The 24,162-nt window shown below is 59.6% G+C and overlaps 3 protein-coding genes across 10 annotated transcripts; all 3 read right to left on the reverse strand.

Annotated features, from left to right (window-relative positions):
- Positions 1 to 25: 25 nt before the first annotated feature.
- ZBTB7B (zinc finger and BTB domain containing 7B) lies at positions 26 to 17,448 on the reverse strand. Of its 8 annotated transcripts, none has more exons than XM_032464133.1 (4): positions 16,345 to 17,448; positions 15,522 to 15,622; positions 2,728 to 3,902; positions 26 to 2,330 (listed from the first exon to the last, which is right to left on the reverse strand). In XM_032464133.1, exons 3-4 carry the CDS (start codon positions 3,894 to 3,896, stop codon positions 1,865 to 1,867), a joined length of 1,635 nt encoding a protein of 544 aa, XP_032320024.1. In that variant the 5' UTR covers positions 3,897 to 3,902; positions 15,522 to 15,622; positions 16,345 to 17,448; the 3' UTR covers positions 26 to 1,864. The 8 variants fall into 8 exon arrangements, with proteins under 8 accessions (XP_032320024.1, XP_032320022.1, XP_032320026.1 ...); XM_032464131.1 differs by lacking the exon at positions 16,345 to 17,448 and adding an exon at positions 15,778 to 15,839; XM_032464135.1 differs by lacking the exon at positions 16,345 to 17,448 and adding an exon at positions 15,778 to 15,839 and having other exon boundaries at positions 2,728 to 3,905.
- On the reverse strand, positions 15,896 to 21,553 carry LOC116658821. The gene is made up of 5 exons (XM_032464767.1): positions 21,503 to 21,553; positions 19,117 to 19,225; positions 18,480 to 18,966; positions 17,445 to 17,687; positions 15,896 to 16,344 (listed from the first exon to the last, which is right to left on the reverse strand). The coding sequence occupies exons 1-5, from the start codon at positions 21,551 to 21,553 to the stop codon at positions 16,179 to 16,181; spliced, it is 1,056 nt and encodes a 351-aa protein (XP_032320658.1). The 3' UTR covers positions 15,896 to 16,178.
- A 1,562-nt stretch (positions 21,554 to 23,115) lies between these two features.
- On the reverse strand, positions 23,116 to 23,913 carry LENEP (lens epithelial protein). Its single transcript, XM_032464147.1, has 2 exons — positions 23,578 to 23,913; positions 23,116 to 23,490 (listed from the first exon to the last, which is right to left on the reverse strand). Exon 1 carries the CDS (start codon positions 23,813 to 23,815, stop codon positions 23,630 to 23,632), a length of 186 nt encoding a protein of 61 aa, XP_032320038.1. The 5' UTR covers positions 23,816 to 23,913; the 3' UTR covers positions 23,116 to 23,490; positions 23,578 to 23,629.
- Between the last annotated feature and the right edge of the window lie 249 nt (positions 23,914 to 24,162).

Raw genomic sequence — 24,162 nt, forward strand, 5'->3', positions numbered from 1 at the left:
AAGGAACCAAAGGTAGACACAAATGTGAATCTTAAATTATTATTATTTCTTCCTGTCGTTTACACCCGAGGTGGGGGGCAGGGGAAGGGGAGGGGAACAGGAGAGGGGGGATTGCCTCCCCCCCTAAGGCACTGAGTGGAGAAGCCGCAAGGGGGGAGAGGGGAGGCCACATTGTCCTCACTCCCTGGGGCTAGGCCTCAGGTCTCCTCAGCCCTGGGCTCCCCCATCACCTGAAATGCTAAGATGAGGCCCAGGGCAACCCGACCTCCCCCAACCCCAATATATTACATCATCACTTTTTAAATAGATATAGGGACTGGTCCCGCTACCCCCTCCCTGTGACCCCCCCACTATTGGGGGTACCTGGGCAGCTGTGCAAATGGGCATGGGGGTGCTTGGGAGAGAGGGAGAGCACCGGGCCCCTGAACCTGCCCCTTTGAAGGAGGGGGAGGGGCCGCCAGGCCAGGGAGGGGAAATAGTGCAAGGCAGAGCCCAGGCCAAACGGGGTCCAGCACCCAGCGAGGAAGAGGGGGGAGATACCCCCACCCCCAGCAGATTTGGGTAGTTAAAAATCTGAAACTAGATTTCAACAAGACCAACAGAAAAGGCTATGTACAGAACGGGGGTGGATTCAATCCTAAGGGAAGAGGGAGGGGATTATTCTCCCCGACCCAACAGGGAGCCGGGCTGGTAAGCGTCTGGGGAAAGGGTCCCTTTCCCACAGCTCCGCAGCCCACTTTCCCTGCGGCTGAGCAAGAAGTTATTTGCCCACAGCCTTGGCAAGGGGGCGCCGCTCACCAGCTGGGGTGGTGGGGGTGAGCGCAGACGGCCCGCTGGAAGTGGCCGCCAGGGGCGCTCGCCCGCGAGGGGCACGGCCGCCAGATGGCGCCGGCTCGCCCGTTCTCCGCAAGGCTCCCCCCAACCCCTCACCCGGTCCCACACCCTGCACCGCGCCAGCCCGGGGGCGGCGTGAGTCAGGGGCGGCAGCGGTGGCGGCGGCTCCGGCTCGCACCTGGGCGGGGAGGAGGTGGGGAGGAGAAGAGGGTAGGACACCGCCCGGCCCGCCCTGCCCTCTGGCCCCGGGGAGGGAGCGGCGGGAACAAGACATTCCCTGCCCGGGGACGCGGGAGGGGAGGGCAGGGGAAGAGAACCAGCGAGCGGCTCCCCTAGCTGGGCGGGGCCCCTCCCGCTGCCCCCAGGGGCGGGCGAGCCAATCAGGCCACCCCGCCCCTTCTCCAGGACCCCATGACTCAGCGCTGGGAGCAGGGCGGAGGGGGACTAGGATGGCTCCTTCCTTACAGGCCCAGTCCCCCTGTCTTTCAAGCTTTTACCTTGCTTTCCCCCACTTACCCTTCCTTTGCCGCCCCCTATGCATAATTCACTGCCAGGAAAAGGGAACAGAAACCAGGAAGGAGGGGTCTCGAAAGGGAGGGGCAGTCCTTCACCCCCTTACACAGCCAAAACCCCAAGGGGCATGGGGGCGGGGCAAGGCTTTGGTCCCAAGCCCCCCACCCCCTAGAAACCCGCATAGCCGAAGAGGGACCCCACGAATCAGAAATACATTATTGCTTCTACTCCCCAGGAGCAGCTGGGGACAGGGACCCCACCGTTACAACAGAGCTGTAAATATATACATCGTATCATACGTATCACTCCTTGGGAGAGCACCCCAATCTGGGGAGCTTCTGCCCCAAAACCTTCTCAGCTTGAAACTGGAATGAGGGCTCTGGGGGAAGGGGCTGATTTTCGATGCCAGGGAGGCTCAGTGCCTGGACCCCCAGCGCCGTCTGTGCTGCACACTCCCACTGCTTGGCATGGGCGTCCCCAGCCCCCGTGCTGCTCCAGCTTGGCCACTCATCCCTCTTTAAGAGGACTCCATGGCACCTTCAGCCTGAGGTGTGGTGGGTGCCCCCTCCTCCTCATCGTCATCAGGGGGCCCTGGGGTGGAGACTGGGGGCCCAGTAGGGGCTGACTGCTCCCAGAATCGAGCCAGAGAGAGGCGGAAGTTGTCCAAGTGGCCATTGGAGAGGTCGAGGCCAGCAGGGGACGGGGTGGCGGCAGAGGGTGTTGGGTAGTGAGGGGGCGCATCGTCCTTGCGGCGCCGCCGGGTGCGCACCTCCAGGCAGTTCTGGCCTTTGAGGTGGCGCTGCAGGTGGTCCTCCTTGGCGAAAGCCTTGTGGCACAGGTGGCACTCATAGGGCCGGTCCCCCGTGTGCAGGTGCATGTGGTTCTTGAGGTCGTAGCTGTGCAGGAAGCGGGCTGGGCAGTGCGGGCATGAGTAGGGGCGCTCTCCTGTGTGCTTCCGCATGTGGATCTTCAGCTTGTCATTCCTGGCACAGGCAGCAGGGAGGGGCAAGTGAGATGTTCAGGGCGGGATCCCTGGTTGTCCTGGCCAGCCTCCCAGGTCTTGTCCCACTCCCGTTCCCCCCATTTGTTTCCCCATTGCTGCCCCAGGAGACCGTTGCTGACTTGGCCCCAGCTTAACTGGGCCTAGCTACCACCCACTCCTCTGCCCCCTGCACAGCCCAGTCTTTCATGCCCCACACCCACCTCCCTTGACTTTCTCCTGGCCTCCCTTTCCTGGTCTCGCTCTTCACTCTGGTGACCCCTACACCCTCTCAGCCCCTCCAGGATCACCCACCTCCACACCTCGGGTCTCATAATCCCTTTCACCCTCCCCCTGACATGACGTGGCCCCAGCTGAGCCCCTTCCCCATTGGTGCTCACCGGGTGAAACGGACGCCGCAGACTTCACAGGCGAAGGGCTTCTCACCAGTATGGGTCCTCATGTGGCGTGGCAGTTTGCCTGCCCCGTGGATGATCTTGTGGCAGACTGGACACTCCTGGGGCATCTGGGAGCGGCGTTTGCGCACTAGCTTGTCCTGGCCATCCAGGCCTGGTGCCAGGGTGTCCTGGTGCAGGGAACTCAGGTAGGCCATCAGGTCAGGATCGATGGCATCCTCATCTGAGCCCAGCTCCTCGGGGGACAGCGGGGGCCCACTGCCCTGCACCAGCCCATAGGCTGGGGGATATACCAGCTCCTCCTCTTCTTCCTCACCCTCATAGGCATCGTAGCTCAGGGGCCCCTCAGTGGGTGAGGCAGTCCCTGTGGGAGGGCTGTAGCTGTCCCCTGGACCGCTGCCCCCACTGCTGCCCACTCTGCCAGCTGCGTCCTCCTCCTCATAGGTCAAGGGATGGGTGGGCACTGTGGGCACTTCGGGCACTAGGTGGTTGGCCCGGGCCCCCTTGGTCTGCAGGAAAGCTTTTCGGGGCTTGCGGCTGCGGCGGGCGACAGGCCGAGGTGGCGGTGGTGGTGGTGGGAGGGGCACCTGTGGAGCACTGTCTTCACCATTGGGAACTCCCGAGGCTGAGGCTGAGGCTGAGGCTGTGGCTGTGGCGAAGGCCTCCAGGTACTGGCGAGCTCGCTCGCAGTCGTCCTCATCAGGGCTGGGAGCTTCCAGTCCGCTGCCCTGCAGGATCTCCATGCAGGCAGCGATGACACATGGGATCTCCAGCAGCCGCGCGGCCTGGAGCACGGCTGGCATGTTGGCGCTGCTGGTGGTCAGCGTGGCCGTATAGGCAAACTCAAGCAGGGCACCCAGGGCCTCTGGCCCCACAAAGTCCAGCTCACACACACCGGCCCCTGCTCCCCCGGTGGCTGTCCCGCTGCCCCCAGAGCCCATGACTGCCCCGCCACCACCCTCAGTGAAGAGCTTCTTGAAGTAGTGGCTACAGGCAGCCAGCACAGCCCGGTGGGTGCGGTATTCAAGGCCCTGGGTCCGGATGGTGAGGTCACATAGGTGGCCCAGCTGGCGCTGCTCATTGAGGCTGCTCAGGAGCTCACTGCTGTGGTCTGGGAATGGAATCCCGATCAGGTCGTCCTCCGGGCTCCCCATCTTCTTCTGCTGGGTGAAATAGAAGGGGAAGTTAAGAGCACTGAGCCCTGCAAGGAGTACCAACACTGGCCAGGTGCCTATAGGCCGGGTGGTCTTCTAAGTACTTTACACCCATTTCATCTTCCCCAATCTTCTAAAGTAACGATTATCATCCATTTCACAGACAGGAACCTGAGGTGCAGGCAGGTGAAGTAACTTTCCAAGTTAAGTGCAGAATGGGTTCAAAGCCAGGTGGTCCGTGTTCCTAACACCTGTGCACTATTCTACCTGAGAGCAGGAGCCCCGCCTTTCTGGTCCTTTCTTAGAGACCCATCTACTTCACCTTCCCCATTTCCCATCCCTTTGGAAGAAGCACTGGACTGGGAAGAAGGATGCCTGGGTCCTGGTTCAGGCTTCATGAAGAACTGGCTGAAGGACTCTGGGTGGCTCTGGCAGCTAGCCTCAGTCATCTGCAAAGTGTGGTGCCAGTCTTTACGATGGAACCTCCTCACAGCCCAGAGAGGCTGATGAGAGAGTTCAGATTCACACTGGACCAAGGTCTGTTCAAGGCAAGGTCAGGTGCTTTAACTCACGTTATCTCCCTAAAGCATTTGTTGCACTGTAAAACACTATGCAAACATGAGAGGCAGCTTCCCAGCGCCCTCCTCCTTCTCTTCCTCCTGTCCCTCCTCCACCCACTAAAAGTTCATCTCCCCTTCTAGATACCCACTTCTAGAGGCCAAAAGGGAAACACAGCTCCCAGCATCCCTCCCCCCACATCCTCCCCTCCCCCATGGGGCCAAGGAGCAGCCACCCTTTGCTGGGGTGTCGCTGGCGCGGGTGCTTCCTGCCCCGCACCGATAAGCATCGTTCCCCGCCCCCTCCCCCACTGCCAATAGGCCAAGTTCCAGTCCCACCCCTCCCCCCTGGTCTACCACCACCACCTCTCCCTCCCAGTTCCCGGCCAGTCAGGAGAGTCCCCCTCTCCAGAGGTCCATCTTCCACCCTCTATGCTTTCCCTTCCAAGGCAAAGCCACAGAAGGCTCAGAGCTGCCAGCAACCCTTGGTGGAGGCTGGTGGAGGGGAGGGGAGGGGTAATAGAGTGAGTCTGGCCTGGAAGTGGGGAGATCTGCTTCAAGTCCTGGCTCTGCTGCTATCTTGCTGAATGACCTTGGGCAAGTCATTTCTCTCTGTGCTTCCATTTCCTCACTGTACAAGGAAGGGGTGGGATTGGAAGCCCCAAGGGCTCAGCCCTTTGCCCTAACATTCGGTGGGCCTGGAGCAACTGAAGACAGAATTGGGGCCTGGAAAGAGCTGGACTCTGGAGTCATCCAGGCTTGAGTTTGAATCCTCACTATGTGGCTGATTAGCCCTGTGACCTTAAACAAGTGATTTAATCTCTGAACCTCCTTCCTCATCTGTAACATGGGACAGTTCCACCAGACTCCTAGGGCTGTGGTGAAGGTTAAACGAGTCCAATGCAGGCACAATGCCTGACCCACAGTAGGGGCTCAGTAAATGTTCTGGCCTTGGGAGGGAGGAAGAAGGCCTCACCTGGAAGTAGATTTCACTATATAGACGGCCTCTGCCGCGAGACAGGTCTGCCTCCCTCCCTCAGATCACCCCAGGGAGTCAGGTTACTACCAGCTACATGACCTTGGACAAGTCACTTCCTTCCCCAAGGAGGCCTGTTTCCTCATCTGTAAAATTAAAGGGTGACCTAGATGATCCTTAGGGTAAGTCCCACTGACATTTTGTCAGTGTCTTGTCTGCCTCTCCCAACAGCTGTTCAGTTTCAGTCATTGATGGGGAAAGGTTCTTTGGCGAGTTGGAGGAGTCAAGGGCTACAGGTTTCCTCTTGAGGACACAAGAACTGCATTGTCTCCGCCTGCCTCCCCGTCTGTCACCTTCGTTGCAATGCCAGGATACCTGCACAGAAGCCTTTAGTGAGAAGCACCCATGTGCCTGCTTGTAAGCCACAGCAAGACACCCTAAGATAACCCACCACTTCCCACCTTCAGTCCCCAAATCACTTCTCCTTCCATAGGAGCCAAGCAGTCTGGGAGCACTCCCAGTTTCCTTTGGTTCTCCCACCTGTACTTTACAAATAGTACAAGTGGCAAATGGCCCCAGGACTTAGGAACAAACAAAACCGGGTGGGCAGCAGAGCAGCATTGGGCACCCTCTTGGGCCCAAGCGGATCCTGTCCCTCCTGAGGGGGATGGGTGGGGCTGTCCTCATTGTCCATTGGCCCAGAGCTGGGCACCCACAGGCACGTGGCTCTCCCTCCTTCCCTCCCCACCCTATCCAGCGGCTGCTAAGCCCGCCTCCCTGCCTCCCTTCTCCCACCCCAGGGCCGTCTCCGTGGCAACTTGGTGTGGCAGGGGCACTGATTGGCTGACCCTGCTGTCAGGTCACAGGCTCAGGCTGGTTCACCATGCAACTCACTCAGGGCTTGGGCAAGGGTGAGTGTTTAACCCCTTAGGCCTAACTCCAATGCCCATGGCCAGGAAGTAGCAAGGAAGGAGGGAAGAGGCAGAGGAGACACGTGGGAAGGGGAGGTGTTCATAAGGTTCTCTAGCTTCTGGGAAACTCCCCTAGCCAGGGCTCTGGCACCCATGCCAGAGGTGCCACCTGGAACTAGGCTGGTGCCAACCAGGCCAAGGGGGCACTCCTAACCCCATCATCTGGGAGGGGTCGGTGGGGCGGCGGCCTCCCCCTTCTTCCTGGCAGGCTGGGGCACTGGTGCCAGGATGCCCACCCCACCTTGGGCACCCTTCCCACCTCTGCACCCCAGAGGGCCCAGCCCCCTAATGCCCCATGAGGGCGGCCCATCCCTACCCAGCCTGGCATGCCCCCTCTTGCTAAGACCTTGTGGGCATGGGCGTGTGTGGTGGTTGGGGGGGGGCAGCTGTGCCAGGGAGCCAGGGAAGGTCTGTTTGGTCTGTTTGCCTGGTAGGGGGAGAACTGGGGGCCCCGCCCCATCTCTCCCCGCTTTCCCGCCACCCCCCCAGGCTCCCCTCACTGTCAGGCCTGCTAGACCGGCCAAGCCGGTGGGCAGCTCTCTTGAAACTGGGCCCTGAGTCAAACTTGCCCCATCTTTGGTGGGGGGAAGATTTTGGGGTTAGAAAAGTGGGAGCGGGGTGAAGGTGAGAACCCCTATCACCTACCCCTCAGTGCCCAAGGGCACCTGCCAGGGTGTGTCCACCACCAAGAAACCAAAAGGTAGAGGGCACTGGCCCTGGCGTGGGAAGGAAAAGGAGGCTGGAACTCTTTCCAGGTGCTGACCTCAGGCAGTGTCCAGTGCAGGGCTGGGGGCACCAGGGCCAACACTGCTGGCTCCAGCCAGCTGAAGAGCAGGGATACGAGGCCCTGAATGGGGCAGCTGAGCAAAGCTGGCCCCCCTTCCCCACACCCTGGGGATTAGGGGAGTGAGGCTTAGTGTGGGGGGCAGCAGGCGGAAACAGGATTAGCCGCGGAGAAAATAGATATGGGCCTGAGACACAGGCACACAGAGCCCCCCCTCCCCAGGCTAGGAGGCCCCCACCTCTGGGCGCTGCCAGAGAGGCTGAGAGGGGCCTGGCCAGGCTTCTCCAGGTGCAGCAGCTTGGGGTGAGGGAGGATGAAGACCAGGCTGTGATGCCTCCTTCCAGGGTGATGGAGAGGCCTGAGGCTCTTCCCACCTTGGCTGGCCACCCTTCCCCCTTACTTCTTTCTCCTTTCTACCCCCCAACCCCCACCCCAACTCCAGCCTCAGGTTCTCTTCCTGTTTTTTTGGAACTAAGTTTGCACGAAGCCAGGGCTTTGGCCTGTGGCTGGACCATGGGGGTGGGGAAATAGGGCAGCCAGTCTAAGGTCCTCAGGGACCCGGGAATCCTAGTTCCCCAGCTTCTCCCACCCCTTCCTAGGGCCTCTGGGGCCCAGGGGCTGAAGCCATCTGGACTAACCCAGTGGGGAAGGCAGGGTGAGAGGTTGAGGTGAAGCCCTTGGAGGACTGGAAGGGCTTCAAAGGAGAGGCCCTGGGCCCAGGGATGCCCTAGGCATCTATGGAGCCCTCCCTGACTACCCCAGCCCCTCCAAGCTAGTGCATGCCTTCCCCATCCCCCATATGCTGCTTCCCCCTCCTAACCTCACCACCCCCAGCACTCACACTTCCTGGGGGCCGAGGCGGGGAAGAGAGACCGCAAGCCACGAAGGGGGAAGGAGGCAAGGGGAGTTGGCTGCTTCCCGGTGCTGTGGGGGTTAAGCCTCTCCTCCCTCAAAATCCCCAATTCCTGGTGCTTCAACTCCTGACAGGAGGGAGACCTCAGTATTCCCTACATTTTCTTTCCATGACACCTGCCCTAGTCCGCAGCCTCTCAGGCCGCATCAGGGGAAATCTGAGGGACATAAAAGATGGCGGAGGGAGGAATAGGGGCAACTCCCTCTTACCCAGCCTTCTCCTCTTTACCTTTGGAGACCCCTGCCCTCAGCCTCTCTCTATTCTTGGCCCCTTTTCTTGGCCTCCTCTTCCTGTCCCCTCACTGCCTTCTCCAACCCTGTCTCTGCTCTCCGCAACTCATCCTTTGCTTTCCTTCCGTCAGCCCTTGCCAGGCTCCTGCGTCTTCTCTACCACATCCATGTCCCTTGGCCTCCTAGGAACCATCCCTGCCTCTCCTTGATTTTCCCTTCTGGTTCTCTTGCTCAAGCCTCTCCCACTTCCTCCATTTCACCCTGCTCCGAGCATCCCGTCTCTCTTCCCCAGGCAGGCACGGTGTAGAGAGGGGCAGATAAATCAAGTCGAGAAGCCAGGCCTGTCCTTCAAGGCCTGGTCTTGCCATGAGATGTCCGCATTTCGGGCACCCACATCCCCCTTCTGGATGAAGAACAGGACCCAGATTTGGGGGATGGCTGGGGAAGATGGGTGAAGGGGGTGCTGTGAGAGCGGATGTGGGGTGGGGTGGTGGGGACAACCTAGGCCTCTCTGCCCGTCAGAGTTTCCAGCCCTGGAGCTGCTGGACTTTCCCCAGAGGCTGCCCACCCTAGGCCAGGCAACTGTGCACATGGACAGACCCTGGCCATCACAGTTCCCAACGGGGGTCTGCCTAGGCAGTGCCAGCTCCCCTTAGGGCCTGAGGAGACCGCACAAGGTGCCAGGGTCTGCCCTGTGCCCACCCCCTCCCCCCAGTCTAGTGTCTCTGGCTGGGTAACCGAGCCGGCTGGTAACCCCACACCCGCCAAGCCGCCAGCAGAAACCTGAGCCCCCCAGCCCCAGAGGACACCCCAGCCCGATCCCCGGAGCCCGGCTCTCTGCCAGCCTGTCCAACCTCCTGTCCCGGCCCAGCGATCCCTCGGCTCCTGTAGGCCCCTTCTGCTCTCCTGTCCTGCGGGGTCCCTGAGACCCTGAAGCTTCCCCATAATCCAGACCCTCAGACCCTCAGCTCCCTAAACTGCCCCTTGTGAAGTTGGGACACCCTCTTCCTAGCCTGTTTTTCAGTCCCTCTCTGACCCTTGGCCAATTCTAGGCCTCCAAACCTCCCCTGGGGCCTGATCTCCCAAGCCAGAGTGGGGCCTACTCACCTGAACGCTGAGGGGCCTTGCCGGCAACTCCTCTTGGCCCCTGGGGGGAGCAGGTTGGAAGGGGTGGGGGAGGGCTGGGCTGGGGGGGAGGTAGGGTGGCTGTTCCCCGCTCCAGCTCCCTCTTTCAAAGGGGCCGCCCACGACTTAGCCCAGCCCCTCCCCCCTACAGCCTTAACCCTCTGGGTGCTGTCCCCCCTCCCCCCAGATGGAGGGAGGGGTTACCAGAGGGCTGGCAGCGTGGGAGAGGGCCTAGAGTCTCTGCCTGCGGTGCCCGAAGCCCCAGCTGTACCCACCCCTGCCTGTCCTTACTGAGTCCTAAAAGAGGAAAAAGGTGAGCGGTAGGAAAGGTAGGAGCTGGGACAGTCCAGGAGGACAGAGGTGAGGAGGAGCAATGGGAGAGGCTGCTGGAGGTGGGACCAGGAGAAGGAAGAAGGGAGGGGAGGGGACAGGAGGCGGCAGTGGCCAGAGGAGGGAGGAGGGGAACCCTGGACAGTCAGCGCCAGGGGTGACAGGTGCCCAGGTCCCAGCCCCTCAGGGCATGTGGTATAACAGGGGACCACGAAGAGGCCCTCCAGACCCCAGCAGGCCCCTTGGCACCCCTGGGAGCTGGCCGAATTCTCCCCACCCTGTACTGGGCTGGGGCCCTCAGGGGCTGGGCAAGGCAGCACCCCGCCCTCCCCATGCCTCACCCCAAACCCACTCACATACCACAGTTCCTTGCCCGGGCGCCAGCCCCTGCCAACCAGGCCAGGGGGCAGCGCTTGTGCCAGCCCCCAATGGCCAGGGGGATCAGGGGGACAGAGCTGGCCTGAGGTGGGTGGACAGATGGGGGGAGCTGTGGGCACCGAAAGAGGAAGGAGCCGGGAGGGGGCATCTGCTGGGAAGCGCCTAGCCCCACCCCTTGCGTAAGCCGCTGCCACCCTGGCCGGTTGGGTGGGACCCGCCTGGGCCCGAGGGGCAACTCAGGAGGGCTCAGAGCCCAGAGATGGGTGGGCCACAAAGTTCCACTTAAACAACTCCTGGGGTCTCTCATTCCTGGAATGAGGGGTGCCCTAGGTCCCCCAGACACTAGGCCATCCCAAGTCCTTCTGGGCTGGGAGGGGGGACCACAGAATGCCCCCTAAAATATCCCCTCCCCTTTCCCCCCAACAGCTGCTGGCTCAGTGCCGCTGGCCTGCTGCCCCTCACCAGCTCCCGGCCCGGTTGGCACCTACCCACCAGGATGCTGGCAGTCCTGCCCTCCTCTCCCTCCTACCCCCCTGGCTCCCAGCGCCCCATGCCAACTGTGGGCCTGGGGTGGGGGAGGGTCACCCCTGTGCCTTGGTGCCAGCTAGGCGGGCCCAGGCCCCCAGGTCCTACAGATAACACCCAAGACCCTGTTCTTAAGCCATCTCCTCAAGAAGCAGCGCATGGGTCAGGGCCTACACGAAAAGAGCCTCGGGGGCTATGGACAGCTCGATGAGCAGTTATTGAAGGCACCATTCCCAAAGGTGGGGGCCAGTGTCCCTCCCTGCCACCAGGTGCCAGCCTCCTGGCATTCCCCCTGCCCAAGCATTTGCTTGGGCACCAAAGTCCCTGCAATTCCTGAGAGCCCTAGTGCCTGCAGCCTGCAAGGGAGTGGGGTGGGGCTGCTCTCTGCCCTTTGATCCCCATAAAGGGAGGGAACCGGCCTAGAGGGCAGGGGGCAGGGAGGGAGTTCATGGGGCCCCTCCATTTCGCCCCTGCCAGGGGCAGCAGGGCAGGGTGTGGGCATCTCTTGGGTGGGGCCCTAAGGTGAGAATGGGTAGCAGGTCTCAGCTGGGGAGATGGATGTCAGTCATGGGTACGTGGTGTCATGTGGGAACAAGATGGTGAGGACAAGGTGGTGGGATGCAGAGGGTACCCATGTTCCAATTCATCCTCATCCACTTTTACATCCAGAAACATTTCTAGACTTAACCAAACTGAGAGCTCAAGGAGGACTACAACTCCCAGTGTGCACCACAATTGCTTTGCATGTACCTTGGGAGTTGTAGTTCCCTTGAGAAGCCCTGTACTCTCCTCCTCCCCAGAGCCTTGATGATGGGGTGGGGAGGGCAGAGCAGACTCGGTCATGAATCTCCAAGCTGAGATTGTTTAGAAGAGGTGAAAGGCAGGAGGTCTATGGTGGGGGGAGAGGACCCCTGCTCCCAGGCAAAGGGGGAGGAAAGGAGGAAGGAAGGAGGAGAGGATGTCTGTTGAAAGGGGCATATGGGTGGGGAGGAGTTGGGGGGGTGGGTGGAAACAGGAAGGAAACTGAAGCCAGAGACACGAGGTCGAAAGCAAGGGCCTGGTGGAGCCCCATTCCGAGGTCTGGCAGGGACTGGGAAGGCATTTCCCCCCGCCATTCTGGTGGCCTGGGGAGGCATAAGAGGAATGAGTGATGTCAAGAAATACTAAATTGGTGTGTTTGTGGGGGTCACTGCCTCCGTTTACCTGCCACCAGCCCTGTTTTGTCTGGGGCACCCTCAACCCTTGGATCTGGCACAGGTATTTGCTGGCTGGCAAGCTCTGAAGGCTGACTTGGTCTTGGGATGCTAGCAGACAGAGGAAGGGATTGGGGGAGGTCAGGGCCAGGCCTGATGAGCAGTGTGGTGGAGGGAGATATGTATGGGGTTAGGCACTGGTATGAGGTCAAGGAATTGTGCTGGCAAATGAGGATGCCATCCTCTAGGACTGAGGCCATAGCAACTGGGAGCTCTCAGTGAAGAGAGAGCTAAGATGCCAAGGAAGGCCACTAGCCTCCCACCCACCCCAGGCTGTGGGACCGAATGAAGAGGGCAGCCCTTTCTGGTCTCCCTGTGGAATTTGCTAAAGGTAGCTTTCTCCTTGTGCCAGGCAGACTGTGAACATTAAAGGTGGCAACTCAGGGGGCCAGATGGCAGCTGAGTGCCTTTCCTTAGTGGGGGTGGAGGTTAGAAGTGGGCAGAGGTTCTGCTTCCAGGCCACTTTCCCTGGGCTCCCCAAGGCTCTGGGACAGATGCTTACAGGCCCTAGCCAAGACTCTTGCCAAGAGCTGGGTCTGGCTGGGTGGCTGGGTGGGGGTCATTCTTGCCTTTCCAAAGCCCTTGATGGTGGATGACAGTAGCTCTAACCCCTTCCCCTCAGTCCCCCAGGCCCGCTTTGGCGCCTGGCCGCCTGTGTGTTGGCAGGACTGGGGGGTGGGGGGGTGGGGGCGGCGAGCAACTTCAAACTGTCCGGGCAAAACGTCAAGTTTACTCACGAGTTTACTCAGCAGAAGGAGGGGGAAGAGGCCAGGGCAGGCACACCCCATGCCAGGGTCCTATCCGTCTGCCTGTCCCCACCTTCCTCCCCCACCCTCCTCTTCAGCCCTAGGCCAAAACAGGCATAGGCCCCAAGGCCTGGTGGCAGGGCAGTCTTAACTCTCAGAAGGTCAGGGAACCAAGCAGACCAGAGGGAGGAAGCCCTGAAGCAGGCCCAGAGGCTTCTATCAGAGGGCAGTGCCCTGCTGGAGCCCATTCACTATCCATCTTAGGACCTTGGCCTTGGGCCAGAACTGGGTCTCTCAGTCACCAAGAAGGGGACAGTACCAGGCCAGGCCTCCTCCATCTAAGCAGTCCCTTGGGCAGTGACTCCTGACCCCAAATGCCCAGTACTAGGTTGTGCCTCAGGCAGCATGATGCCATCTGGGCAGCCATAGGATCAGGGGCTGGTTCTCTCAGCCTTGGCTTGGAATGGGGGGCCAGCACCCTATCTGACCTACTTCCCTTTCCTCCCCACCTGCTTTCACTCTCCAGTTCTCCCCCAGCCTTCACTGTCCCCACCCCAGAGGCGCTCCGCCCCCCATGCCCGCTGGGCCCCCTCCCCCACCCTTCCCCAGGGTGCCAAGTGCAAACACACAAAGGGCCCGATGGTGCATTGTTAGCCCAGCCCCCGCTGCCCGCCGCACCCTCCCAGGGCGGGCAGTAGGCCAAGGAGGAGCTGGGGGCCCTGGGTGCCAGGGGGCACCATGGGGAAGGGGGAAGAGGTCAGCACCTGTCTCCCAGTCACTGGGGTCCATTTCACCAGAGCTGAGCAGTGATGAGAGTGCCCCATTAGAGCAGGCCTCTCTCCTTGACACCTGAGCCTAGTGGGCACTGCCTTCTTTCCTCCCCAGAGCCCCTTTTGGTGGTATTAACCCCTTCCTGACCCCGTGCTAAGGTTGGGGGTGTGGTACCCAAGGGAGGGGACAGTGTCTGGGGGTGCCAGCAGGCTGCATCGTGCCCACAGCAACCATGTAACAGAGGGACGCTGGGGGAGCTGGGGTCCCGGGGGCCAAGGACAGGAGGCACTGACAGAGATTTCTTCTTGTTTCATCAGCTGCTCCAGGGGGAGCCCCCTGCTCTTCTCCCCAGTCACCACTAACAAGGAACACTAACTGCCACCCAAACTCAGTCACAAATATATCCCTCTCCAGCCCAGCACAACACTCCATATGCCCACTCTCCCTTCTCAACCTGATGTCCACTCCATGCCAGCTCTCCCAGCAGTGCCAGGCAGGTACAGGGGTGACCAAACCAGTTGGTGTGTGTGGGGGAACAGGAGGTAACCCCATAATCCTCCAGACCTCTCACCCCACTACACACATACACCCTCAGGGAACAGAGAGTTCCCATCCTGGTTTAACCCCTCACTGCCCAATCTGGCTCCCTGTGCCCCTGATAAACTGTCTCCCTCCTCCAGGAATAAGTTGGGGGAAGGGGGAAGAGCTGCGCTGACTCATTCCCATTCTCAGCTGCAGCTAGGGGTCTCCAAGACATTCAGGTGGGGGTCAATTCAAGAACGCCCTCCACCTGGCCCGGAAGCCAGGACAGCCTGCTGGTCTCCCCCTCTCCCCAGCACCCACTTCCGGTGTCCCAAACTAGGTCAGCAGCGCTCGTTTCCTGTGGGTCAGCTAGCACCCGCGCCTCTGCCCCTCCCCTGCTCCGGACCCAGGCTCCCTGCCCACCCCCCCAGGGCGCCCCGAGGTCTCACCACGTCTCAGCCGCCCTTTGATACGTGGGGGTTGTGCCGGGCGGGGGGCAGGGGACCCGCCCTCTCTCCAAACACCAGCAGGGCCGGGGCGCCTGGGCAGGCACGTGTCCGGGCACAACCCGCTGCCCACGCCGCCCCCCCTACTCCCGGCTCCCCCCTCGCCCTGACCGGGACACGTCGCTCTCTTACTTGGGGTGGGGTGGGAGGGGAGAGAGAAAGCTGGAAATTGAAAGCAGCGCCCCCCACCCCTTTGAATGGCAGCCCTCTACTAGTGGCGCTCTGAGTAGGTTCTACAACAACACAGTAGCGACCCCCACTCTGCGTAGGGGCAGGTGCGCCGGCGCGGGCGGGGGAACGGGTGGTAGGTAGAATTCTTCCCAGTCACCCACCCGTTCTCTTGGGTACTGGGGGCAGGAGCTGGCTTTGAAAAGGTGGCGGCGGTACTGGAGCCTGAACGAAGAAAGTGGGATTGAGGGGCGGCGGAGAGAGGGGTCGTTTTATGTCGCTCGGAGGTTGTCGCCGAGCCCCACTACCAGCGAGAGAGAGCGGTTCGGGAAGCGCAAGAAACCAAATAGTCCAGCCGGTAACTTTCCCCCAAGCCGCGGCTCCTCCTGTGCTCCCCCCCACCCCCCATGCAACTGGCCCGGGTCCAACCCACCGCGCCAGGGGGCACGGGGGGGGGGAGCGTTGTCCTAGTTAGAGTCTGTCAGCATTTCCATTCCCTCAACTCGGTCGGGTCGGGGGTCTCCCGCTAGAGTCATGAAGGAGACTGGAGGAGCGCTCAGTGCCGCCTCACCCTCTCTCCATCCCGGAGCTGCCAGTCTGTCTGTTCCCAGAAGTGCACAGAAAGTTTCTGGGGACCCACCGCCCCGGGATGGGGGGCGGCCGTAGTTCCTTCTCTACCTTTCCTTCCAGTTAAAATCAATTCCAAAGACCCGGGATGTTGAGAAGGCACGGGGAAGGGGAGTGGTGGGAATCTGGTCTGCATGCGTGTGTGTGTGGGGGGGGTCCCACCTACAGGACAGACGAAGGACACTGCAGTAGTCTCGAGTCTAGAGGACCCTGAGCCAGGAGACAAAAGTGGGGTACACTCACCTCTCCGCCTTTGGGTCCGCTGGCTGGAGCTGATGAGGCACAGGGTGTGGGGAGAAGCGCGTCCCCGGCCAGGCCCGGGGGCTTGGGGCCCTGCTCCGGTCCTGGTCAGAAGGCCGCGGTCAGTCGCTCGCCGCTCTCTGCTGGGGGGCTCCTCCTCCGCAGCCCTCTGCCTCCTCCTGCCGCCCGCCCCCCCCTTGGCCTCCGAGAACCGTACATTCACCTGGCTCCCACCCGCCCCCCCCAGGGCCCGCCTCACCTGTCCTGCTGTCTCACCTGTCCTCCTGCTTGCTTTCCCCCCATCCCTCCCCTCCCTCCCCCCGCCCCCTGCCACCCCCCAAACTCCCCCCCCAACCCTTAGCAACACCCTCTGTCACTTCCTGGTTTTTCACCCGCCCCCCCAGGCCCCCCTCCCTCCGCCCAATAAGGACATAAACTTCAACCCCTTGGTCCAGCCAGTCTCTGCAGGGAGCAGATGGATCCCTCCCTCTTTTTTCGCTCTTCTTTCAAGCTCTTACTTTGCTCTCCAAGCCTTTCCCACCCTCCTCTTTTCCCTCCTTCTTTCCTTCTCTCTCTCTCTCCCTTCACCTGCCGCGGTCCCTCTCCCCCTCCCTCTCCCTCTCTCGCTTCTAGCCCCTATCTCTCCCAGTCCACCTTAACTCAAGCTCCGCCCCCGACCCCCATCCAGCCCTCCGCCGCCGTTCCGCCCCGCCCCCTGCACTCCACCGCCCTGTCCACCCATTGGCCTGAACACCCGCTCATCCCAAATGGGTCCCGCCTTGCGTTGGGCCAGGGAGGGGGCGGAGCGGAGGGGCTGGCCTGAGACCTGGAGGAGGGGAAGAGGAGGGGGCAGTGTCCGCAGCGGCCGAGGAGCCGAGCACCGCCCCATCAAGGGCTCCCACTCCTTCAAGAGGGGCTTCTGTAGGGTCAGCACCTCGTGAGGGAAGGGTATGAGAGGTTAAAGATAGGCTAGGTTGTGATGAGACGGGGACTTAGGTAATTGAGGGAGGGGGTCCCGTGAGGGGCTATAATCAGGTCAGGGCCCCGGGAGGTAGGGGGAGGGGAGCCACCCGGCCATCAACTCCAGCTCCTCCGCCCCCCCCCCCCCCAGAGGGAGAGGGGGAGTTGAGGCTGCCGGCACCCTGCGTCCCTCCCCACGCGTGACGGCGCCCCGCGGGGAGGGAAAGGCGCCTTGGGCTAGCAGCCTCTGCGCTCCAGCCGGTGCCCGCTGCGGCCTTGGCATTGTCGGAGGGGAGGGGCCGGGTCCGCGAAGAGGGAGGGGGAGGCGCGCTCACGCTCCTGCTCCCCGCCTCCATCCCGCCGTTCCTTAAGTGGAGAAACTGAGTCTCCGCGAAGGAGGGACCTCTGGACTTGGATTCGCTCAGAGACCTAGGTGGTCTGTGTGTTTTAGAATTTGTGTGTGGGTTTGGGGGAAGTCAGGATGCGTACTTCAGTGCCCCCCAAATGAGGAAGGTAGTCTGTGTGGGACGCTTCCAACTGGGCCTGAGGCGCTACGTACCCCAAAGAGCCCCTCCCAGTAGTATAAAACGGATTCAGATCCGGCTACCGCGGGCCAGATTCCACTCCCCGCGGCCGGCTGGGCCGAACCGGGTCGGACTCGCTTTCTCCAACCCCACCCCCCTTCCGCAGGGGGCCTCCCTCCCTTTCCAGCAGGTGGCTCCGCGGGACACCAGCTCAACCTGTTGGACCACAATGGGCGGCGCCAGGGGGGCCCTGGCCCTCACCCGGGCTGACCCGGGATCCCCGCGCAGGGGGAGGGGCGGAGTCCCGGTCCCTCCCTCTCCCTCCCGCCGTGACTCAGCCTCGGGGCCGCTGCCCTGCTCCCCGGCCAGGGGCGGAAAGTGTGAGGCGCCCCTGAGGGCCCAGGCCAAACCAAACAGCCCCCCACCCCAGACATTATCTCACTGGAGAATTAGGGGGGCTCTAGGAAGGAGGGGGTAGCAGCAGCAGGCATGGGGCGCTCCTACTCGGGTAATCCGCTCCGGATTTTCCTGTCGTCCCTGTCCCCCTTGGGTCCAGAGGTTGGTCACTGCTCCGGGTTTTCTTCTCGGCCCCGCTGGACAGATTCTGGTTCGTGAGGGCCCAGAGCCGGTGGGGTCCAGGCCAGGGTTTTTCCTTTCCTTCTCCAGCCGTCGGGGTCGCGCTAGCCTGAGGAAGGGCTATGCTAGGGGCTAGACGACAGTGTCAGATACACAAGTGAAATGGAGAGGGGCTGCCTCGGGGTGGAGGGGGGCATGGCCGAAGAAAGGGGGGGGGGAGTGGCTCAGGGAGGACAGAGCCAGGGCCTCCAGGGGCAATAGAAGAGAGAGTGCCTTGGCACCAGCCCTTAGGTTATAGAGAAGCGAATAGGAGGCTCGCCCCTTAGGGGTTCGCGCCAGGCGTCTTGCTGGACCGAGCCTGGATCTTTCAAGGCCAGAATGCCATTTCTCACTTGAGTCTCGACAGTCCTGGAACCTCCTGTCAGTTCCTCAGTGACCCCCTCCCACATTCTCTTCTGGTCCACACAGCTCCCCTTTCCTCACTCAGAAGTCGGAGGGGGGAACCCCGACTTGAAATTCCCGCCTACCCCCCAGCTCCGGGCCTTTACCGCGCCAAACCACTGAGACTGCTGCGGCCAAGAAACGCTGACTGGGGGCCCGCCCCCTCCCAGGAAACCCCGGCCGGGCCCGTGGGGCCTGCCACCACCTCTGCCCCGCCACGAGGCCCGTACTGGAACTGGGAACTGGAGGGCAGGTGTGGGATCTCTAGCGGCCTCCTGGGGATCGGGGAGCGTCCCAGATCCGCACGTTCGAACTTCAATCGTCAGGCGGCCAACTAGTCCTTAATTTGGGGGGGAAATTAGCAGGAGATGGGTAAATACCCGGAGAGTGAGGTGGTTGACTGAAGAAAAGGATGAAAGCCCAGGTTGGGAGTTAACCCTTTCTAGGGAGAACTGCGCACCTGGGGCTGGGGACTGATTCAGAGTGACAGCCAGGTGCTAGGACTGGCCCGGCCACGTGCGTCAAACGGGCAGCTGCGGAGGAGTTAGATGCTTGCAGAGCCTGGCGGAGAGAGAGCTTCTGGAGGGAAGAAAGGCAAGGCTCTGCCTGGGCGGAGTCCCGAGTGAGTGGGTCTAGGGGCCCGTTTTGGAATGTGGGGTGGGGGGGGCTGAGCTGGAAGCGGAGCGTCAGCCTCCGACCGGCGCCCACCTCTTCCCCGCTCCCCCCCTTCCCAGGGCTGCCTCCGCTTCCCTCGAAAAACCCGCCGCCCAGGAAACCACTGGGGGCGCTCAGACCGCAGCCCCAGCGCCCCCACCGCGACCGCCCAACCCACCTGAAGGGGCCGTGGCTGCCAGGGTTGCCCCCCTCCCGCCGACTCCCCCCACACCTGCGGGCGGCACTATTTATAACCCAGCGCCTATTCCGGGCCTCTGGGCGGGAGCCGGCTGCTGCGCAGCACTAATCGTCGCCTGGATCTCTGCGCCCCCCAGGGCGGGGGGAGATAAATTTAGCCTCAGGAAGCTCGGGGGAACATTTTCCAAAACTCCACGTCCCAGAGAAGGCGAAACAGAACCCTCTGCCCTCAGCCTCCCTCGGGCCAGCCACGAGGCGGCGCAGGTCCCCCGGCTTCTCGAACCCAGCCGGCAGTCGGGTCGCTGCTTCGAAGCTGCGGTGGGTAAAGGGCTGAGAGCTAACGACCGCAGGGTACTGAGGGGGCGGAGGTCAGAGAGCCCAGAGAATAGCCAGAAGAGTAGGTATGCCCCCAAAGCTGGCAAAGAGTCTGGAGTAGAAAGTCACAGCCGGGCGTAACTGAGAAAGGACTTCTGCCCTTTGAAGGGGAAATAACTCATATGCAAACAAGATGCAAATAGGAACGCAAATAAGAGCCTATGCCCTTGGTAGAGGGGTGCTCTGCGCTCTGGTGCTAGAGAAACAACTGCCGCACTCCTCTTTCTGCCCATCTCTCAGTGTTGCTGGGAAAACGTAGGACCCCCCCCCCCCCCCGCCAAGATCATCATTGTAATATCCAGTTTATTGTGCGCGGCTCCTCAGACCACTTCTCATGACCACTCTACTCCACCTGTCTTCTGCACACCACTGAGGGTCTTATATCCAACGTAATCAGCTAGGAATCCTGGATGTCAGGCCGCACCTCCTCCTCATGCTGCTATTCTTGGGGGTCACTTCCAGCTCTGCGTTGTCTCCTCCATTTTACTCTGCCCATTCCTCTACCTATTGTGGTCACTAGAGGGCCCCGGGGAGCCGAGGGGGTAGATGAAATCTTACCCATCCTTCCCTGTCTTGGAGAGCTCCCTTTATCCGCTCCCCCAATCTCCCCCGCAGTGAGTTCCTGAGAGAGTAGCTTGGACACTCAAAAACCTGAGCTTTCTCTGGTTGGGAAGAGAACATTGCAGGGAAACTGCCACATCTCTCTTTCCTTTCTAGAGGAGTGAGGAGGTGTAGTGCAGGGGATCATCTCCTGTCCTTGGATTACGTGGAAAGGGGCTAGCTGGGCCTCCCAGCTGAGCTGGGGAGCTCAAGGACAAGGGGAGCTCAGGCTGAGGTGAAGTGGGAAACATGGGTGGGTGCAGAATGTGGGTGGTAGTCCCCTCCACAATTTTGCTGGCCTGGCCCTGCCTCCACTGCTACTAAGGCCACCATGCTAAGCACCAGTTCAGAAGAGGAAGGCAGGCTAATCGAGAGAAACCCAGAATTGGAGGTGAGAAAATCTGGGTTCACTGAATGACTACCCTACTGCAGTGTGCTGTGTGTGTGACTTTGGAGGGGTCCTTTCACCTGCCTGGGCTTGTTCCTTCACATTAAGATGGGATAAGTGGACTTTTGTAAGGCTCAAAGCACTTTGTAGCTAAAAAGGGCTCTTGGAATGGTATATGAGGTTTTTGTTACTCTCCCCATCCTTCTCCTCAGTCTTTCTACTTTCAGGGCTCTCTTTCCATCTCTGACACTCTCTTGGGGCTACTGGCAGTCTTCACTCCTCTCCCTCCTTCAGCTCCCCAGCACTGGTCCCACCACATGCCGCAGCCCACAGCACCCTGCCTTCTTCCACCTACCACTTCCGCAGTGGCCTTTGCCAGACATCCCCTCCCCTGGCAAAAGCCCCTGTGCTCAGAACTCTCAGGCTCCAGGATTCACCTTCAGACACTGCCCCAGCTTGGTGGGAGTGGGGCCTAAGAAAGGAAAAGGAGGCAGACAGCTAGAGCTTGAGTCAGGGAAGGGCTGGAGCTGCCAAGCAGGGTGCAGGATATGAGGGGGAGGGGGAACCCCAAATTCAGGTGGGAAGGTGAAGTCTGTGTCTACCACTACCACTAACCTCTGTCTGGTTGGATTCAGGACCTTCTCACTACTGTGCCATGAGGCAAGAGAACTGACCTGTGTTTTGTGGATGCCTAAAGAGGGGCTGCCAGGGATGAGAAATTATCTTGAATTAGATTACTATAGAGTACCATGCTACTGTCTAGAAGAATGGACAGGCTCTAGGTATACTGAAGCGGAATCCTGCACAGGGTATGTTCAGAGAAAACAGCAAGGTGCAGAATAGGGGGTAGAGCATGTTACCAACTACAAGGACAAGTGTATGCAGAAGGAAGCCACTTCCAACCACTGCGATTGCTATAACCCTGCTCTGAGCCACCAATGTGTCTGGCCCCGTTTGTGCACATTACCTCCTAAAAGGTCTCTCCTCTTCTACCCTTGCTCCCCTAAAGTCTATTCTCAACCCAGCAGCCAGTGTGAGCCTTTTAAAATTAAAAAAAAAAAATGAGTTCATGCTCAGTTGCCTGCAATAGTTCCTCATTTTGCTTAGCATAAAATCTCAAGTTCTTACCCTGGCCTCCTAGACCCTCCATAATCTGCCCCAACTCCCATCCCCAGCTGGACTTTTTCTTTTCCCATAGCACTTATCATCTAATAACATCAATGTACTTATTTTTTTATGTTTATATTTTATTTTCTGTGTCCACCCACCAGAACTTCAGCTCCATGAATACAGGGATCTATTTTGATGACATTGGCCATGTTCAGGGTGGTATGGCCATAGACAGCTACAGGGATCTGTTTTGTTCACTGCTGTATTCAAAGTGGCCAGTTTGGCATACAGCAGATGCTCAGTAATTTTTGTTAAATGGATGAATGAATGCATGTTTACTGCCATTTCCAACAATATAGATGTAACTGGAGGGTATTATGCTTAGTGAAATAAGTCAGATAAAGATAAATACTGTATGTTATCACTTATATGTGGAATCTAAAAAATAAAACAAATGAATGAATATAACAAAACAGAAACAGGCTTACAGATCTAGAGAACAAACAAGTGGTTACTAGTGGAGAGGGAAGGGGGAGGGGTAAAATAGAGGTAGGGGATTAAGAGGTACAAACTACTATGTATAAAATAAATAAGCTATAGGGGTATATTTTATAGCACAGGGAATATATCCAATCTTTTATAAGAACTTTAACTGTAACATAATTTATAAAAATTTTGAATCACTATGTTATACACCTGAAACTAAAGTAATATGGTAAATCAAATTTAAAAACTGAAAAAAAATGAATGAATGAATGAATGAATCAATGAAGATGCAGTATATGCATAGACTATCTCTGGAATGCTATCCAAGAAACTGGTCACCATGGTTACCTCCATGGAGGACAGCTGGGGGGTTGGGGGTTGGTGTGGGGGAGGGAGATACTTTTTACTACCAGAATTCTTTACTCTAGGCATATATAACTTTGACCAAAAAACAAAAAAACAAAGAAAGAAAGAAAATAAGTCCAGAGAAAAAGGAGTAAACTAAGATGTCGGAATAAGATCTGGTCCCTGAATGTGGGGGAGGGCAGCAGACATGACTTCCAGGCCAGTGTCCCAGGAGAGAAAGGGGAGGGGCAATAACTGGATCCCAAGACGGGCCAGGGAATTCTGGGTAGAGATCCCAGGGAATTCTGGGTAGAGACCCCAGAGACACTTTGAACAAGCCTGGCTGGCTCTGAGGTCATGGGGGGCTGGGAGTAGGTCTGTCAGTAAGCAGGAGCAAGACAATGCAGGGGGCTGGTGTGTACCTATCACTGGGAGTGATTCAGGAGAGTATGTGTTGGTGGTTGCCAAGGGGAAGTGAAGAGTCAATTCTGCTCATTCTGGCTTTGTGTCCTGTGCACTGTCATAAGCCTGAGGGACCTGTGTGGCCACACAGGCAGCTTTCTCTTGCAGCTTTGTGTGTGAGCTGGAAGAGAGGGGGCTGACTTCCTCTGTGAGCTGGGGACTCATGTCAGCCCAGTGCTTTCCCCAAGATCTTTAGAGGCAGGAAGCTGGCCAGACCAGGTCTTCTATTTGGGTTCCCATCCTTACATGCAGGCCTCCCAGAAGACCCCACCCAAACTGGACTCCTCCCTATCTACAAGCTGGGAGGAACCTGGCCTTTCCACCCTCCACCCTCCCCACCCAGGCACCAGTGAGTCAGGAAACCTGGCTTTCAGTCTCAGCTCTATCTAGGACAACCTCCTTCCACCCCGGGTCTGCACCCTGGATCCCAAGTCCTTTCAGTGCTGATTTTTCTGCTTCCCCTTTAGACATTTAGAACTTTTGACCTCAAGGCTTATTTATTGTATATATAGTTCAGTGATTCTCAAACAGAGATCCTGGGGCCCAGCCCATTCCTGGTACTAAAAGGACAGTATGGTAAGATAAACCATCTGGGCAGGTGGGCTCACTGTGCCAGGCTTGGAGGAGTGCCAGTTCCTGCTGCAGTCTGACTGGGGTCCTAGCCAGCAGGCCAGGTTCCTGTGCACCATAGGTAAACCAGAGGTGGGGGCTGGGAATGGAGATGCCCAGAGATGAGGCAGTTCTGATGGATGGCACAGACTCAAAGCAGGATCGCACTTCACTTGCTGTTCGTGGCCCATCCTTGGGCGAGCACAGCTGGTGCCAGGAGTCTTCACGAGGGCTGGGCCGGGAGCTAAAAAAGAGAACGGGAAGCTGAGAGGCAGGCTGCACCACAGAAGCTGCAGTCATGCCTCCCGAGGGTTTGTCCCACCCCACCCACCTGAGTGATGCCTGCTCTGGTCCCAGGGGGAGGAGGCAGGTCCCTGCTTCCATTAATCCAGCAGCTCCTTGATACACCAGCAGCAGAGGAGGATGTAGACAACTTCCTTCAGGGTCCGCTGCAGGCCCTCCCACCCTGTGCCCATCTTTATGATGGGCACCCGGAGTCCAGTGTCTTGCAGGACCCCTCCAAGGGAGAAGGGTAGGGCCTGGGCTAGGGGCTGTGTCCGGGGCTGCATGCGGGTAGCAGCTCTGGGGAAGGGTGTGGGAGCTGTCTTTAGTGCCTTTTATCAACATGGTCCCCACCCCCTTCAGACCTCATGACTGTGGGGACAAAGGCCCCTGGGTCTAGCACAGGGAAGGTTCTGGGCCAGAGAATGGGCTGAGTCAGCCCCTGTGCTCAGGGATTGGGGGGGGGGGTGGGGTCAGGAGGAGGAGGGCCTGGCTACTCCATCTTTCATCCTCCACAGCCAGGCCTGCTTAGCTTCCCTTCTTTCAGCCTGCGCCTCAAAACCCTGTGTGCCCTGCCTGCCTGCCTGTCCCTTCCCCCAAAGGTTGGCACCACTCTCTTCTCCTGCCCTCCGGT

Source organism: Camelus ferus, chromosome 21, assembly GCF_009834535.1.
Source record: "Camelus ferus isolate YT-003-E chromosome 21, BCGSAC_Cfer_1.0, whole genome shotgun sequence".
NCBI classification, from domain to species: domain Eukaryota; kingdom Metazoa; phylum Chordata; class Mammalia; order Artiodactyla; family Camelidae; genus Camelus; species Camelus ferus.

Coding starts and splice junctions, on each gene's coding strand:
- ZBTB7B (XM_032464133.1), bottom strand. CDS start 3,896: ATGGGGAGCCCGGAGGACGACCTGATCGGGATTCCATTCCCAGACCAC. Junction 2,331..2,727: donor TGCGGCGTCCGTTTCACCCG/GTGAGCACCAAT, acceptor TGCCTGTGCCAG/GAATGACAAGCTGAAGATCC.
- LOC116658821 (XM_032464767.1), bottom strand. CDS start 21,553: ATGGCCAATGTCATCAAAATAGATCCCTGTATTCATGGAGCTGAAGTT. Junction 19,226..21,502: donor TTCATGGAGCTGAAGTTCTG/GTGGGTGGACAC, acceptor CCGCCCCCTCAG/TACCCTGCGGTCGTTAGCTC. Junction 18,967..19,116: donor CCTGCGCCGCCTCGTGGCTG/GCCCGAGGGAGG, acceptor AGTGCTGCGCAG/CAGCCGGCTCCCGCCCAGAG.
- LENEP (XM_032464147.1), bottom strand. CDS start 23,815: ATGCAGCCCCGGACACAGCCCCTAGCCCAGGCCCTACCCTTCTCCCTT.